Source organism: Mycteria americana, chromosome 2, assembly GCF_035582795.1.
Source record: "Mycteria americana isolate JAX WOST 10 ecotype Jacksonville Zoo and Gardens chromosome 2, USCA_MyAme_1.0, whole genome shotgun sequence".
NCBI classification, from domain to species: domain Eukaryota; kingdom Metazoa; phylum Chordata; class Aves; order Ciconiiformes; family Ciconiidae; genus Mycteria; species Mycteria americana.
The window spans coordinates 71,992,130-72,011,428 of record NC_134366.1 but is presented as its reverse complement, the minus strand read 5'-3'; the positions used below and the strand labels follow the sequence as shown (position 1 = coordinate 72,011,428).

Genomic DNA, 19,299 nt, shown 5'->3' with positions numbered 1-19,299 from the left:
AACACATTAAAGGCTCAGTAGAAACTTTTACTACGAAAACAGCTTAAGAAAAAGTATATTTAAATTTAACCTATTAGTTACTTTAGCAATTATTTTATTTCAGCAAGTTAATGAGCATTACAAGCACCTCTGAGAAATTAAGTATCCATGCTAGGGGTGGAACAGCTGATGGACAGAAAATAATCTACCTACATCTAATCTGTGAAAGCCATTTGAGTAATAAACCTGAGACTTCCAACTGCCAGTTTCTTTCTATACTACTTAAATGAGATATGGGGGGAAATTAACTTAAAATAAACAGATCTTACCACAAATTCTAGGGCATTAGAGATGACTACATGAGGATTATAGTTTTAAATCCTCTAATTGATGTCTGGAGTTTTCACAGCTTGTCTTCTAAACTTTTAAATTAAGTTAGATAACCTGAAGATTATCCAAACCCACATTCAACTGTCCCCTTTCATATACTCCTTCATTGTATCTTTCCAGAACTTTCCAGAAAAAAAACCCAAAGTTTAACAATGCTTTGCAGTTCTTTAATTACGTGCCAGAGATCTAAGACTTCGTTATTTGAAACGAGAGGCAAGTACCAATGCACACAGTTCTTTTCCTCTCATTCCTTATTCTAACACATCAGGAAAGAACTCCTAGCTTAAGGATCTCAAAGGACCCCAGTAGTTGCAGCAGTATTTGAGAGTAGTGAAGAGGATCTTCTTGAGTGCTGTGACAAAGACATTTTTGGCATTATTAACTTCCTTAAAGTTCTGTAAAAATGTATTGTCCAAAAGCCAAAACTGCTCTTTAGGATGTATGTTAACGTGTCTACCGTAGAAGTAACTCAAAATAAAACCAGTTTGCGTGACTCAGGGTAATTCAGATTATTTCTAAGCCTGACAGATCACAGATCCCACTACATTAAGTTCTATTAGTGTCCTGTTTGTCCATATTTAAAGCATGAGAGCAGCATTAACATTAATGAGTAACATTAGAGATACTTGAGAAACTTTCAGCAAAATATAGTATCCCAGTCTATTATCTGGTCTTTTTTATTCCACATAGATGAATCACAGATGGGCCTCTGGGCTATGCTGAATTGGGAAGAAGGAAAGAAACATCACTGTGAACTAGCTGAAAAAATGTTCTTGGCTCAGAACAAAGTTATTCTACTGGGAAAATTGTATTTCTTTAGTAAAAAAAAAAAAGCATCTTAATAAATGCTCACTGCTATTAGTGTAACTATTAGTAGACTACTATTAGTGTAACATGTAGTATATAAGAATTAGTATAGAGACTGAGAGTATATTTACATAACAGCACCTGTACATTACCTTCAGTATTAACTATTAGCTACAGAAGTGTCATAGTGTGTTTGGCGTTTGTGTTTTGGTACGGGTTAATTCATGATTGGCAGAACAAGGCCCACATCACAACAAGGACATAGTTTGGCAAGTTTCAGGTTAGTTTGTATTTGACATTTTCTAGTAGCCATTTATTTTTTAGCTTCCCAAGAAACTTCTTCAAAGGGTATCACGGGAAAAATGATAAAGATAAAATTAGACAATAAACTTAATCTTAAAAAAATTAATTACAGTCTTCTGAGAACGTTGCCAGTTCTTTATCCTGCACTGCTGCTCCAAGATTTGTTTGGCTTATAAAGCTTTTGGACATTTTTCTTCTTTTTCCTTTCATTGGGAAATCGAAAAGGAAAGTGCTCAACTGGTACGGTAGTCTTACTAAATGGTAAAAAATAAGTAATGTTTGGGTTTGCCTAAGAGAAAGTAAAATGGTTTGAGAAGCTGTATTTGAAGTTCATGTCCCTCTACTTCTCCTGCAGCTTTTGCAGTCACCAGGCTTATGTACTTCTTCTAGACTCAGATCAGTTTAAGCCACTGACGCACTGCTACTTTTTCCCATATGCTCCATATGCTCTTTTCATAAATAGGAGATGAGTTACCAGAGAGTTCATTAGCCTCTGCATGTGCTTTATAATCTCTGACTCTCATCCTGTGATGCCAGGAAGTCAAGTTTGGCTCCTATCGTATTAAATCTATCTTTTTGTCTATGTTTAAATTAGAGGGAAAGCCAAGATGTTACCTATGAAAAATGGAAAGAGAGTCTCTAATTCCTGCTCTAATTAACGTAGAAATAGTAGACTGTTCCCTTCTTCATTTGTCACATTATTGACTGTCTTGCAAAGAATCCCATGAGAATGTAGAAGCAAGAAACCAATTAGAGGTTGCCATTAGCCAAAGGATGCTGGGAATTATGCTACTTTTATGTTAAGTGAGTATTTACTGAGTGAAGAAAGTACATATTTTCAAGGTGCTAAACTGAAATCACCTCAAATTTGGCTGAGAGTGATATGACAGCTTGATGAGTTACACTAGTAATTGTACTAGTGGTTTTCCCTGAAGATGTCTCTCAGTATCAGTATTTCTGAGGTGTCTCATCATCTACAACTCAAGAAATCCTTTTCAAATTATTCTAAAAGAAAAAGGTTTTGTGTGTGGAGGGTCATTCTAGCTTGAGTATTTTAAACAATTCAATTTTTCTGACACTTGATGACAAATATGTTTCTCTCCCTGGACAGTTTTGAAGGACTGTATGTATTAAGGTGAAATCTTTACACAGTTTTGATTCTGCAACTGGGAAGAAGGATCAGGAGACAATTTTGATACAAATGTTTTCATGTAACAATGAGGCAGCTGACAATCTCTCCAAAAAAAGCAGGGAGGACTGGTAAAATTCTGAACACTCTCTGAAGAAAGCAGAAAATAGGAAGGAGTAATGAAAACAGTGACAGTATATGTTATCTTGCTATCAGACTGAATAAAATAAAAATATTACCTTTTGGTGGGAGGTTGACTGCAACCTTACTCAAGTGCTTCATTTGCAAGTGGAGTACAACCCTGATATTTCTGTAGCTGAGAATCACTGAGATAGATAGATTTGTAAGTTCATGTAGTCATAAAGAAGGTATTTCTGGAAAGTGGTGTACATTTACGGGAGAGGAAACAGGCTTCTCTAAAAAGAAAGTTGTAAAGATGTGAGTTTATCCCTGTTGTATTTAAATGAGGTGTTTACGAACTAGCCACTGTACTGCAGATTAAATGGAGTTTTATTATGGCATCTAAATCTAAGGATCAGTAACTGTCATGGTCAATGGCATGACACTGCTACTAATATGTCAGATTTAATATCAGAATAAACAACCGAATTGCAACACGAGGAGCTGTTACTGATACAGACTATGCTGTAGAAAACCTCTGAATCTAATTCAGGAAGCTATTTAAAAACAATACTATCCTGAGACATAGTCTTGAAACTGCTAAAATTTTTGTAAAATGTATTCTTCAAATAAGATACCACATTTTAACACCAAAAAACGCCCCACCCCAGACATGAGATAACCATTTTTTCAAAGCCTCCATCAAATAACACACCCAGCAAAGAGAGTTTCCACCACAGAATCCTTCCTCTTTCACCATACATGCATTTTCAGATGAATGCAGATCATTCCTGGGTTTTGGTGAAAAATTTTAACTGTTATAGTAGATGTCCCCATGGAAGACTTGTGGGTGTCCAGTTTCCATCTTCCCCTCCAGAAGTCATTCTATTAATTTCTGGCCCAGAAGACAATCTGAATTATTAAATTAAAACAAATTGTTTCATTTCCTCAGATATATAAAGGTCTACTTTTTAGACTAGACCTCCTGTATTTTACTGGCTAGTAAACTCCTTCCTACAACAAGGAGTAAGATCCTGCCTTCCCCGCTTTGGTGCCTGACTGCCATGTTTCAGCTTGAAACCGTGTCTGAAATTTAGCTGAAATTCATTTCACCATAAATGAAATGGCACATGAAAAACACAGGTGGTGCAAAAATCTAAATAAAGTGTATGTTTTTAGCTTGTTATTGGTGACTGAGACACAGCAAGCAGCAATGATGGGTTTGGGGTGACTGATTCCCAGTGTCTTCCTCCTAAGCACACCTTAACACCATGCAGATAACCAGGGACAACCAGTCCATGTCGAGTGGTAACACAGCTATATTGCTATGGCAAGTTTTAAGTGAGGTCACTGATGCAACTACAACGCGTGTTGCTATCTACAGCATGGACGTAGCTGAAGCCATTGGAAATGAAACAAGCAATGTTTTGAATGAGTTCCTTCTCCGTGGCAACTAGTAGTGTTTGAACTGTTCCCTGAAATATGCAGATGGAGAATAAATTACTGTACCTATCAGAAAGGGCTTATTTGAACAGTGTATATATATAGCTTTAAAATTTGCTAGGCAGAAACACTTAAAAATAAGACATCAGTCAGGTGTTGGTTCTGTAATTTAAATAATGAGACCATTTCCTTTAAAAGAAATGCAAAGTAACCTACAGTCAAAGGTCTGGCTTAACAGAAAAATGTTAAATTATCTTCCCATAATTTATTTCCTTCCCTTTTTTTTTGGTGATAGTGGGAGCTAAGCAAATTATTCACCATGAATAATTTAGCCTATGAATTTATAGTTCTATATAAAGTACCTACAAAAAGATTATCTTATCTTCACATGTCTTCATTACTTAATATTGTTTGAGGAATATGTTTACTTTATTTTACTATGTCTTGATTATACTTGATTATGCAGAACAGGTGGCTTCTTGTGCAAAGAACAGCAGGGCAATATAGACTTACTTTACATTCTATATAAGGTCTACTTAAGGCTGTGGATTAAAACAGGGTTTAGTAGTGCAAAGATTTTGTGTTGAGCCTTAGAACTGAGATAAATTTCATCCTACAAAGCTGTGCAGCTTAAAACGTATCCGCTCGGACAGGTCCAGACTTCTCTGAGAGAATGAAAGCCATCCAGATCTAGGGCAGCTCTAAGCCCCAGCATGCAAAGGTGCATCAGTGCGGTGCTTTGCTAGGGGCAATGGTCCTACTCTCCTTTCTGGTTTTATTATTTCAGGCACAGTAGCACACGCCACGAAATTCCTATCTAGTTCACATCCCAGAAACGCTCGCACCCCTTGCCTTTCCCAGGTTCTCCAGCAATGTGAGCAAACTTTCTCCAGGCCCTAGGAAACCTTTGGTGCTTCTGGCATAAGTGGCCACTGAAGATCGGAAGAGGACATGGGCAACCTCAAATTATTACTGATGAGAGTGAAAACGAGGACAGCGGTTGAGGGAGAAGGTTGACTTGATACCAGTGATCTTCCAAAACAAGGGGACACAAGGCACTTCTCTTGCTGTCTGACAGTCTCTCCGAATCAGACCACAGACTCGGAGGCACACAGTCTCTGGGAAAGATTATCATTCATCTGACCGAAGACGAGAGTTTTCATTTTAATATTTTTGTCAGGCTATGAGTTGTTTTGTTCTGATTTTTTCCCCCACTGCCTTCACTTTCCTAAGTGAAACAAGCATCAGATAAAAACTGAAGTTTTTTTCAATTGTCAAACAATGAGTGAGTTTTGAATTAGACATAATTTGTTTACCTGTCCTTACAAGGAATGTCATGTAGATAATCTGCACCCTCAACCAAAATAATCTGGCCAGAATGGATATTTCTACAGCTGTTTCAGATCAAAACATGGGTGTATATTCATATTATATTTGAATGTTTTCTCTCTGGAGCCACGGGCAGAGGTTGCCCACATTAGGTAAAACAATCTAAAATTTAAAGACTTGTGCCTTGGCCTAGTAAAGACAATTTTTTGTCAATTCTGCCTTTCCATTATTTTAGGGGACATCTGTTCTGATTTTCAGTTTTTCTTTCAAATGTATTTGGAGGAAAATTATAACATGCTCTCACTTTCCACTTCATGTATACCTTTGGCTTTCAATTTTCAGATTGTGTAACACTTTGTTTTATGATTTACAAGCCTTGTAGCTGCTCTCAGCGCTCCGATTTTGCTATCTATGCCATTGTAATTTTATAGGGTCAACAGCAGGTTTTATTGATGCCCTTGGTGATCTTGTCCCCTCTCTGACCCTTTAAAGCAGCTGCATTTGAAATAAATTAGTACTAGATATTACACAGTACAGGTGAAATAGTTCCTCTCTTCCTCCAGGAGGGAAAAGTTGTATAACTAAGACATGCCACCTTAATAAAATACAGAAGTTAGGAAAAGGTCACTCTAATTACTGAAGTTTAAGTTTTCATTTTATTCCATTACTTCAAAACAGTGTTATCACATGGTTTTGAATGTCAGATAAGACTTGTGCGAATACTCTGTTCAAAATGGCACTAAATTAAATGTCTTTACAATCTCCTCTTTTTTTCTTTTTTTCAGAGCCAATAGATGCATACTTTGGAAAGAACTGTAAAGCAATGGGATTATTTTCTCCACAAGATTCTGTAGAGCGATTAATATGAAACAATTTTCTGAGACATCTTAAAGCATAAAGGAAAAGAACTTTATAATTTCGGAACTAGGAGACTCTTTCATCCTGTTACAGGCTGGTATGCATGCTAGAAGAGCCCAGGGGAAAAAAAAAGACAGATGACCTTCTGGAGCTGTTGAATGTCCACAGAAGATTTGAAGACTAGTAATCAATGAAGTCTTTTTATAGAGAATAGTGCAATAAGCAAGTGAAAGGGCAACCGCCAGCTACGAAGTACAGGATAGGGACTGAGAGACGAAGAATGACCTGAAGGGTGGGAGTGAAAAGTTAGTGGGAGGAGATGACTCCAGCTAATTTTTGGAAGAGCAAAGCTGGCTATACTCATGATTACTGAGATTACCATATCATCTAATTTAGTCCAGCTTGTCTGGGGTCTGTGTTCTGCCTCTCTGGAGCTGCCAGCAGGCCAATGCTGCAGCAGCCAAATCCCACAATATTCTGAAAAATGGAAAGAAGATGCAGCACAGATGCTGAGAGGCGAAGAGCACCAATGGATATTCTTGGCTTCTCTTCTTCACAGAATCATAGAATGGTTTGGGTTGGAAGGGACTTTAAAAGATCATCTAGTCCGACCCCCAAACAAAAGGTAAAATTCACTTGGGCTACCCTGATTTCTGCCACAGAAGTTATTGGGGTGGAACCAGCAATTCAAAGTCTTTATGGTGTCCCCTTGCATGGGAGGCCTGTATGTAGATGGGAAATGTTCCTTTCTGAATAGGGCTTGTAGGTAAGATTTCTCAGAGAAACCAGATAGGTCAAAAACTCAGAGGTCAGAAAGAAAAAAATATTTTACTTTTACTTTGGTTCTTGTTTTAACTAGAAGAGCTGTGGAACATTTCCGCCATTACCAGAAATGCTTCAAAGAGCGAGGTATGGACAGATAGACAGATCTGAGGTCAGAGAGATAGGCAGTATTAAATCCCAGAGGAGTTTCACCAGGCTGATGCTATTATACAGGAGGAGGAGGAGAAGGAAAATTGTCCAGATATTATATTTTTGTATGATAATTCATGTGTGACTCATGCAGAGGAAAGCACATATTTAATATTCAACTCCTACTGTAGCAGGAGGGCTCCTAATATGACAATGCACATATTGCACATATGCATTTTCCCTGAGATCAGAGTACTGAATGTTAATGCTGGTGCTCAGAAATGAAGTAGCAGGCAGTTACTTTCAAGTAAGTTAGTGGAAGAATTTACTGCATGCTAGCTATTTTCTGCTCATTATCAGCAAAAGTAGGCTAAGATACCCTGTGCTCAGATTATCTGTCTACACTGCAAAATGAAGGAGAGCCACAGAGCAAACTCAAGCTGTGGAGCCCTGACTGCCACACTGCTAATATATATAATGAGGTGCTAACCTCATTATGATAATGAGGTAGTAGTAGATACGTGTCAAAGACGTGTAGTAGAAAAATACTTTTAAATTATTCATAATCTATTTACAGCTCTGCATTATATTCTAGGATCCAAATTTAAGAGCTGAGTGAAGTACCTTACAGTATCAGAGATCTAATTCTAAATCGGTATTTGGTTCGATGATTTCTTTGATTAACATTAACTTCATATCACATTATGTCAATGTCAAGCAGCATACCCAAACTGAGTGCCAATGATGACAATGCCTATGTCCTTTACAGAATTTTTTATCAAGGCTATCAAAACCCCCTTTTCAATGATGGTAAATGTTCTCAAAGAGATGAGATGTTCATGCTTTGGCATGAGTGATGCCAAACCCTCTAAGTGATAAACCTCTGCAGTTGTGTGGAAACATGGACATTGAAGCTGCTTTTGAAAGTGTATGATGTTTTTGGTAGGATGAATTACATTGTAGGTCATTTCTGTTATTCAGCGAGAAGTGTTGAAGCATCAAACTGCCAGGCTTGTTCTATGGAAAAGAAAATGTCTTATTTAGTAGTAAAGAGCGATTACCTCTCGGAAAAATTGCCATTGTCCCTGCTGGTAGTTCAAAGGATTTTGAACTTTTGCCTCCTATTATTAAGTATCTATTTGTGGAGGGATGTCATGCAAGAAAAAAAGCAGTTCCCATTTCTATACCTTACCTAAGCCATGTAAGCAATGTCATTTATCTCCTACTTTTTGTGAAGTTTTTCTATGATCTCTCCTTTGCACACTTGAAACTATTTACTTGGCTAGATGTAAGCTGGTCTTACCTCCCATCCGTCCAAGGCAGGGAATGTCACAATGAATCCAGAGAAATGTCTCCTCACCAGTTTTTATTTTCACCACACACGCCGGTAAAGAAACAGAGAAACTCCAGCCAGGGAACAATAAAAAATCCTTTCATTGACACCAGGGAAATAACACATCTAGAAATGGACCTTCTACCTCTTCTTCTTGAGGAAACCCTCTTTTGAGAAAAGACTTAAGGCCCCTGGGGTTGATTTCCAGGGTCTCTCTTTAGTTGTAAAGTGATGGCAGCTGCTTTTGTAAGAAGGAAGACAGACCCGAAAGGTGTTTCCCTTTTTGCTACTCTTACTGGAAGTACCTGAAGAGCACTAGGGTGAGGCAGAGACATAAATGGAGCTTACAGAGACAGCTGTCAGTTCTGAAATTGATAATCTGGCTGTTATACATGACTTGTATTATGCTGATTGTATCCAACTGGATATTTAAGTATTTTTGAAATGATATCATTTGATTTGGAGTGGTTGGTGGAGATAGAAAACAGACAAGGAGCACATTTCCTTTACTTCCCTGCCACTTTCTCAAGAGAACTCTTGTCTGATCTCAGTGTTTCTGTGCTCAATCAAATATCCTATTAAGAAACTCTCAAATTATTTCTGTTCACGAGAATGATACTTTTACAAAATCATGTTTAATTATGTGTAGCTAATTCTTTATAAATGCATATTAAAACCCAGAGAAATACTCCACTTTCAGTAATAAAGTACAGGCTATGATATCAGTTCCCTCTACAGAAAGTTCCCATAACGGAAATTGGTGTAGGCCTCCAAAAAGGATGTGAAGACAAACCTGAGCATTGCATCTAAAACCACTACACTTAGCGGGAAAAGCAAACCTCTGCTCTATTCTACCTCAGTAATGAGTCTCAAGTTGCAGCCTGAATAAAAATGTAGATTCAGATCTGGACCCTGTGACATGGGACACTTCCTGTCACATTGTCTACTTTTTGTTTTTTCTCTTCATAGCTGGTCATCCAGATAGCCAGCTTTTCCCTCTTACCTCATCTGTGTCGGCCATCAAAGCCTACGTATGTTTAAATAACAGATTAAAGAACTTCCTTGAAACATTAACAATTCCCTTCTACCTTTTTTATAAAATCCTGCATTTCTCCAGTGCTATTATTTTTACTATCAGCACTAGGGACACACACTCACGTGAAACAGGATTTTTCATTTGTTCTCTCCTTCAGCTTTATTTCACACCTCAAATCATAATCCATTTTGTCTGTGTAAGAATTGTATACTGAATGCTTTTACCTCCAGTGTCCCAGAAGGCTAAAAATATTATATATAGTGTTTTTCAAGCCAGTGAACATTTGCGTTTTCTGGAAATTATTTCAGGAAAGCAGAAAACACCTTAAAGAAGAAGAAATGCTCCCTGATTACAACTGCAGTTCAATCATTTCTTTTTGTTTCTGATGTGACCCTCCTGCTTTCCAGAAAATATTATGAACAGTTACGAGGCGCGGAGCCCTTTTGTCCCTGTTTTATTAATCAGCCATATTGTTGTTAACACCTAGCGCAGAGAGTGGTGTTGCATTGTGGTAGGTGTTGTACAAGTGATCATTTCTGACTGGCAGCAGATGAGCTGTCAGAGCAAGCACAGCTGTGGCAGAAGTGGCTGCTCCTATGCAAAGAACCCTAATAAAAATGGAAATAAGACAGGCGGAAGATCAGTTTCTTAGTAAGATTGTTCCAGACCGCTCTTCAAAAACCCCATCTGTCTTTAGAAATAAGGCCTTGCATTCATTTTTTATGACAAATAAGAATTGTATAGTATGGGAACAACAGAAACTGAATGCAACTGATGACAGACTAGCAGTGAAATAGGAGGCTACTGCCATATTGCCCATTTAGAGAATGTAATTGCAGGTGGGTACAAATTGTAACTTGATATATGTATCCCGACCTTCTGTTGGTGCTGATCGCTCTGGTCCACTGAAATATGCCTAGCCAGTACGATGTGACAATTACAAGCTTTAAAGATACTGGATTCTGCATCTACTTTGCCCTTCAAACTGCTGCACTTGTGTAACCGTGTTAACCGTGCTCTTCCCTCATTCGGCACTACTCTGAGAGTTGCACGGTAAGGCTGACCAATAGACGTGGTCAGTCACACAACAGTTTTACATCAGGACATCTGTGCCTTCACATGTAAGTTCAATTTTTCTTTGGCAGAAAGAATAGAAGGGGTTTTTTTGTTTGTTTCTTTAGTACTGATTTGCTCTTTTGCTTAACAAAATATCCTATTTTGCAAAGACGGTAACAGAAGCAGAGAAGAGGAAGCAAAAGAATCATACTGTCAACCATGCTAATATAATCCTATGCTGTTAAAAAATGGAGTAATCAATCCCAGGGATAATAGGATGTACAACATATAACAAATGCATGATGCAGTTTGTAAGAATGGATGACAAATAGCATCTTCAGAAACAGGGAAGCAGTTGTCTGTGGCTTAAAATCACCAAGTAGCACAGAAAAACAGAAATATAACCCATCCACAAATTACTCCTTCCCAAGACCTTCGCCTGTTCCCAAACTTGAAGTTAGCAGAGGAGTCGAAGGTGGGTATCAGTGATAGCTGTGATTGCTTTATGCTTCCTGATGACAATCTTCAACTGTACCACATGTATTTATGGGACAGATGTTATCAGGACTATGTTTACTATTTGAAATTCTAGATTTGGAACTTGCTTTTAATCGCTCATGTCAGTTTACCCTATTTATAAAGAGTGAGAGGAATATAAGTTGTAAGTTCCCAGATATTTAAAATATCTTACTTTTTTCTTTTAAAACAAAAATCAAATTATATTCACTGACCTCTGCTATTTTTTTCTTCTTATATGTCTTTATTCTGAAAAAGTCCAGTGAGTCCTATGATCAAGCTCTTGATATTAACAGGCAGAATACAGATATTGTTCTGTTACCAAGCTTCATGTCTCATTTGGTAGGATCCAACTGAAACAGTCAGAGGATACTTAAAACTATTTTCAGCCAGATCCATGACTTTTTGGATATGAGGCAAATGTGAGGTGCTGTGGGTTTAGATCTGTAGGAACAGAACTGGATTGATAGCTCATTTTATTTGGACCTCTGAGATGGTTACGGCTTTCAGTCACTGCCAATACTGAAACAAGTAACCTAGACATGAAAGGTTGTATCATGGACCATCTGAGCTGCCCAGTTCTTGCAGCCCCTTTATTCTTCACGAATGCTTAAAGAAAATTTCAGAATGGGAGTACTTAAACATGTCAAAGAAACCAGCACTTGGGCATGGGGTTATGTGGGAGACAGCTGGGTGGACTTTGATTTTGTGGTGCTATGACCATGTTTAAAAATTCAGCTCGGAAAGAACCAGTGCAAAGACTAAACCTCCTACCTATGTCATGGTTTCATCTATGTGGTTACATGACTGTGCTGCTAGTACAGCTGCCAGCTGAGCTATTCAAAGGAATAAGAAGTGGTTTCTTTGCAGAGCTCTGTCTGCACTCAGGGTATTTTAAATTAGTGTAGTGTAAACAGTATTTCTTGCTTTCCCTTTCATTTTGTGTTTCTTCCATTTTTTCTTTTCACACCATAGTGTACAGTGCATTGTTCTCCTCTGTGTTTTAGGAATTGTCCTTTTCTTTCCCTTTACCCTTTTGTTTATCTCTTACGCTGCAGTATTTTCTCTGTTGTATGCCTATCTCCCTATTCTCTCTCTCATGCACCTTGCTCAGCCTCCTCCAAAGCACTGCCTGATTAGAATGGCCGGGAAAGTGCCGGTTTTAGCTGGATCCAAACAGCCATTCAAAAAAGATAAGCTTATTTAGAAGACTGAGCTGTGGAGGCAGTACTGCCATACTGTGGTAGTTTCTTAGACAAATGAAGCATTACAGAGAGCTGCCATCTCAAACGAAACAGAACCTTGCTGGCAATGAATCCATTATGGGAGATGGACACTGCAACACTCTTCAGCAAATTATAGCTGATATTTTTGCTCACACTTACCTGGCAGGAAAGACTCAAGCCCCATTCCCTGTCTGCAGAGCTATTCCAGCTGCTGAATGCTCCACCTGAAGTCCTTCGTCTCCTCACTTTAATTAATGAATACAGGGGCTGGCAGCCTGGCCAACGTGGAGAGTCAGCTCTAGTCCAGCCGCCCTAATTCAGCGCGGTGAGGTGGGAATGCACCCAGTTTCCAGAGACTCGCCAAAATCAGCCCGCAACGTCCTTTGTACTATCTACAGAACTGACTTCGAGAGTACCAGGAAACAGTTCATGTCTCTCTCACTAACCAACCATTTTAAAGGCTTTTCATTTCCTATTTCACAGAAGTTCAACACATTAAATTTTAAAAACAAAACAAATGAAAAAGTGTATCTTCAAAAAGTCACATTAGCTATGTGGTCAACTGCTTTTCCACTTCAACAATCAGTGCGTGGGGTTCACAGATCCCATGCCTTAGACCACTGAACAAAGAAAAGTTTACAATTTTCTGGATTAAACCCTTTGCTGCAGTTCAAGCAACCACATCCCTGTACAAAGCACTTGGAGGAAATAATATCAACACCCCTTTACTCTGAAAAGGGGAAAAAGCTTTTCTTAAAAGCTGTAAATGTCAGGGGAATAACTGATTCCTGAAGTGAGTAACCCTGGAAATTCATGTAAAATGCCAGTAGTGGAAAAATTAAGCAATGGAAAGTAGGATGGCCTAAAAGTGAGGCCCAGGCAGTTTAAGATGCATCTGTATTGCCTTTAGAGTTCAGCTGGGGAGCTGGCTGGGAAGCTGCTGCACTGGGAAATAATGATGAGGTCCATAAAAGGGATGGAAAATGTATAGACGACTGTTGCTGTAGGTGTTACAGACTTCCAAAGGACCTTGCTAGTGGGCCTCACTGTGAGCAAGTGGCAGTTTTGGCAGAGTGATGAGGGATAGCTATGCCACAAGAGAATGCACTGGGATAAGAAGTCTGCATGAATAAAGGCATTATGTAAAGCATATGATAACTTCACAGTGGAAGATACTATTTAAAATGACTTCAATATCTCCTCGTAGAAGCAGTGGTTTCAATGATATCCTCGTATTCTCTCCACCTGACGCTGAGAGGGTAACGAAACTTCACAAATACGATGTTACAAGTGTCTCTTCACCTGTATCTGTTTTTTTCCATGCATTGGGCAGACAATCACTTATTTGTGTGCACGTGAGCCTCTGTGACAAGGTGAACATAACCCTTCCTTTAGGTATAACTCCAATATCACCTCTTTCTAGTCAAGAATGACATGTGCAGCAAGTGTCCTGCTGCAAACACGACACACATCATTGTCCCGTGTGCTTACAGTTTTCAGTGTTCTCTGAAAATACCTAATAAAATAACCAGGTATAAAATGAAATCTTACCTATAACTTTTCCTAGGAATAGTGCCTTTGGGGAATTGAACTGAATGTCAGACGCTGTTGGCAGGCTGTAACTTGTTGGAGGATAGTGATCAAGCTGGGGAAAGATAAAAGAAATTATGAGTATTTTGAACTGATCTGCCTTCTTACAGTGCTATTGAATCAAGTTTGCTTTATAGAGTTTATGCCACTACTTACAACTCTGACTGATATGCTCTGCTTTCATTTTGATAAAGGCAAAATAACACTTAATACCTTTCCTTCCATATCTGCCATCTCCACAGTTCCCAAGGCCTGGAAAATACCTATATTGGACATTTGTTTGTTCTGATTGCTGTAGGATCACTTCAGCTTTTGCTTGTGTGCTTCAATATAATTGCTAAAAATAACAACAGCATCAACACCAACAATAAAACAGCTTATTATTTTAATATAAGATTTCCATTTGGGACCTATGTTACTGCTAAAGCTAGATTTACATAGCTGAGAACTTGAGACTAATGCAGGTGTTGGGCATTCTCCTTTTCTCTCAGAAAAGTTATAAAATAATAAGACATATTTTTTTGTACTTCATGTTTATTATTTTCTTGTTAAAAATGTTGTTCAATTTAATTGTGATGGCACCTAGTGAAACCTACAAAATAAATTCAAGAGTAATCAACTTAGCTAAATAGTTTAATCTATAGGAAACTCATATTCTCCCCATATGACACAACAATCACATTATATTAGCATATTTTTTCCTGTTTTTTAACTATTCAACAGAAAAATGTGAAGAGGGGAATAAAATAAATTGCCTATGCTTAGTAATAGTACTATTAAGACAGTTCAATACAGCTCAATAGAGTTTTGATGTTCACATTTCATAAAGGCAATTGGGGTGAATTTTTATCTTGGCTGTTTTATTTATTTTCTTGGCTTTATGTGTTTATTACACAGGCTTAAAGAGGGCAGAACAATGATTATTTATTTTATTCTGGCCTTACCATGGCACAAAACAGGATAGAAACTCATATATGTCATTTAAGACTTTGCAGGGTATAATAGACGGCAGAAGTAATTGTGGAGGAACCGCAGCACTAAAGGGCATACAATTTTTTCACATATCTTTCTGCCATATTTGTAATTTCTAATTTCAAAATATTATTCTCTTGGATTAGTTTGCTTTAATGATACTGCAAATGTTCAATTCAGTGGTCAAAAGTAAATGAATGGCAGGTAGCATACAACTGAAGGGCTAAATCCCCTGATACCCTGGAATACTGTGAGCTCATGTCCTTAGAAAGCCTACTGATGTGACACCCATGAATCTGCAGAGGCAATCATCTCAAAAAACTATAATGACTGGAAAAGAGGGGTCCTGTCTTTCTTATACTGCCCCATAAAACCTCAACAAGAGAAGTGTATATACATAATAGAGAGGGAAAATGTTCTCTGTGGATGACAAAAGAGGTCTAGCAAATATTCATGTTCAGAAATGATTTCTAATTGATCATAACTAGTTTTCACACTGATTATTTAAAATTTGGCCACGAATGTTTATTAGTATGACTACTGGCTATCTCCCAATTTTAAACTGTAGACTTTTGAGCTAAATATATGGAAAAACATAGTTCCATCTTTTTACTCAGAAACTAAGAAGTTTCAGTTTGTTCAGAATATTTTGAACAGCTTCTCTCAGATTTTTAATAAATAGCAGAAATACATATTTTACCTGAAATTAGAGTTACATAATTTCAAATAAAAAAGAGTTATTCTTGAAATGGTGCAGCCAAACAAATATAAAGAGCTAAAATACAAAACAGTTCTCAACCTTAACCACAGCAGGTCCTACTAAGTACAAACTCCAGTTAAGTGCTTGCTATTGTTTTCCCTGGTGGAATGAAAATCAGTGTTCCAGCATCCAACATCACAAGTGTCAGACCTGTCGTCAATGGGAGCTGCAGACATATCAGGTGAAAAAAAATATTCCTTTCTTATTTCAGAAGACGAATAGGAATGGCTCAGACCTCAGAGTCATCATGGTATTTGCCAGGATGGTTATTAAAATGAAGGTATAGACTTTAGAGAGGCATATTGGGAAAAGATTGGTCAAAAGACCGATGCACAAAACCCTGATCCTCCAGCCTCTTATATGCCAAGACTTGAACCTCATGTAACTTCTTTGCCTGCAGTGGAATTATTTCTGATGCATTCTGATTGCACAGGATTCATCTTCTAGGTTCCCCTTTTATTTGTATGACTTAAAATATACTGAAGTATCTCTGATAAAATAAACCGGCATACTACCATGTACATTGGTATTTGTCAACATCATCAGCATTTAAGTTCTTCCTTTTCCAAAATCAATCTGGAGCAATGTTTAAATATTTCTTTTTATTGTAACTTGGAATCTGAGCAGTGGGGTTGATCGGATCATCACTAATCTGATAAGATACTAATAAATTATAATAATTATTATAAATCTACCAATCCATTTATCAATGTATCAAGGTATTGCGGGTATCCTAGAGCCGTAGCCATGGTCCAGAGTAACTATTAGGAACAGTCATCCCTGCCTAACATACAGGCTGTCCCTACCTGAGAATGCTAATTGCGTCTGCAGGACATACCTGAAAATGAAAAGCCAATTTAAATGATGAATCACTGTGAGCATTTACATGCACAAATACAGAATATCAGATCCTGCCAGCTGTGGTGTGGTAAAACTCCCTTTGTCTTCGGGATGTGGAAAGGCTGGTCCTTAATGGATTAATAGAGAATTAATATATTAGCTATGTAAAGCTATAGTTTGTTTCTTTGCAATACAGGTTCCCTGCAAGAATACCAGGCTGCTTTCTGCCTGTACAGTACAACAGCATTGAGGTATAGGTTTTTATTTTTAAGGTGCTCTATACTTTGGGCCCAGAACAGCTAATATATCACCCCATCACCCAAAGCTTAGGTTTTGTAGTTCAGGTAATCAAACATGCTGTATTTGCTAAGCAGCTCTTCTGAGGCCATGGTGGAAAATCCTTCAGGAATCAAAGAGCATTGCAAACCTCACCCTGTTCTGCCAGACACAATTCTCCAACTTTGCCTTTCCTGGCAAAAACGCATAATGGCATTCACATTTAAAATAAGTAAAAATATACCATTACGCTATGACAACGATCCCAAAATAATGATACTGTATTTCACCAAATCCTCAAACTGGTGTGTGGTCATAGGTTGCCCATCTCTGGAAATGGGGGTGGTACCAGTGCTGTGGCAGGGAGCAGAGGACAGGGAACTAGCACTCTTGCCCTCTCCCTCTCTGCCCATTTTTTCCGATTCCTCTGGGAAGCCCCTGCACAAGCACAGCACAGAGGCAGACCCCTATGCACACCTGCACACTGGAGTCCTCCAGTGGGACTTTGGTGGCAAAGCTCAAAGAAAGAGGCTGCAGCAGGGCCTGCCGGCGGTGAAACCATGCAGCTTTCTGGTGCAGCCAAAAAGGAGTCAGAGATATGAGCAGGTGTGCTCCCTCTTCCCCCCACCTTGGAACAATTTAGTTAGTGGTGATCTCGGCCAGATTAAAACAACCAAATCCTTCCAGTGACCTCGTCTGCCCTTGGGACGTCGGCATGGCACAGCATAGCATCATGGTGCAGAGGCGAAAGATCCTGCCGCGCGTGGGAGCCAGGGATGGTAACAAGGAGACTAATGCCGTGTTACGTTGAAGGCTCTAACAGATGCAGCCGGTTTACTGCTTGGGAGTATTAGTTTAAACTGATCTCTTGTACTGAATCGGTAACTGAATCTATCTACTCACATACATTTTCCAGATCTCACTGAAGTCAAGGAAATGGGTTCAGCTATGAATTGTTTTAAGGGTTTAACGACTCCGTTTGAAGTTTTAGGTTGTTTTGATTCCTGGTTGAAATAAATCTCCGTTTAAAAACTGTTGATACTGATTTTCTGGCCTTGCCATCAATAGGGGCAAGCATTTCTGACTAGCGATAGAGCCAGCTACGGCTCCGTTGCCAGCTCCAGCATCTCTTGCCCCACGGGGGACGCCTGCGTTGCCTTCCGCAGCCAGCCTCGAGCTACGCCCTTCTCTAGTCCTGGCACCTGAAATGAAATGGTGCACCGCAAGGCAACAGGGAGGGAACACTGAGATTTCTGTCCGCTCACTTTTGTTGCTCGTCTTTCTTCTAAACTAGCGTTACCTAAGAAAGTAAAACTTTGTTTTAGAGGCACTTCGCGAGGATTTCTTTTTTACGTCAGCGAGTTAAAAGGACCAAACTGAATTCTTTCCAAAGTTGTATGTGACTGCCATCCAGTGGGTACTCAAGTGTAAGCAGTTGGAACTGAGCAGCCTGCAGGCTTTGTATGAAATACTAGGCTATCAATTTAATGTAAGACACACCATAAAAAAGGAATTACTAGCGTCAAATGATATTTGAAAAAAGATACTACATTATTTAATGAAAATTAAATAGAACCTCTGCATACACAGAGGTTGATGTCATGAATTTGTATTAAATTACAGTTTTTAAATTATATTTAAGATTTTTCATTACAGCTACTTTTCTTTAAAAACTCATTAATTTCGGTTGAGCTTAATATAAACAGACAGTGTGGCTTTGAGCACTACACAGACGAAAGTAGATGGCAGTTTCTGAGGAACTTGCAGTTTCAGTTCTCAAGTCACGTCACACCAGGCAGACTGTCTTTATCTGAAGTTGCTGGGATTTAAGCAAAAGTTCAATAAAATGCTATTTCTTTTAAATTACTGTTCACGTAGATAATAAAACTAATCTTGACAGGAGTCCTGATATTAACAGACATATCAAAGGACAAATATAATGCCTACATCACCTTAGTAGTCTCGGGGAAAAAAAAAAAAGATATATATAAAAGGTATATATCCATATGCACAATTATATTCACCCTGTGGATATATCTACATCTGTATCACTGTCAATCCAGCCTGTGTTTGTGTACTGCTATAAAGCTAATGTTTTTCTTTATGCTGAAGACATTTTATAAAAAAATGTTCAAAATACTATGCAATAATAATGCTGTAAGGCTTAATCTTGCACCATCTGAAGTCAATACAGCTTTGCTATTGACTTCAGTAATAGCAGGATAAAGAAGGGGATGTGTTATCATCATGACCAATGTAATATTTCTCTCCTGCATTATTATAATGATTTATCACTTGTATTAAAAAGCTTCTCAGTCCTGGACAAGAGCTTTTTGTGCTAAGTACTATAATATTGCATAACAAAAAGAAGGTTCCTCCTCCCGTTTTAAATGCCTACAAATTTAGAATAGACTTAGCATGACA

The 19,299-nt window shown here is 38.3% G+C and overlaps 1 protein-coding gene across 1 annotated transcript in view; it reads right to left on the bottom strand.

Moving 5' to 3' along the window:
• CNTNAP2 (contactin associated protein 2) overlaps nt 1-19,299 on the bottom strand; it is a 1,202,777-nt gene that overhangs the window by 51,868 nt on the left and 1,131,610 nt on the right. Inside the window, exon 21 of the mRNA XM_075493725.1 lies at nt 13,989-14,082. Within this exon, the coding sequence (XP_075349840.1) occupies nt 13,989-14,082 (94 nt within the window). The remainder of the gene's footprint in view (nt 1-13,988; nt 14,083-19,299) is intronic.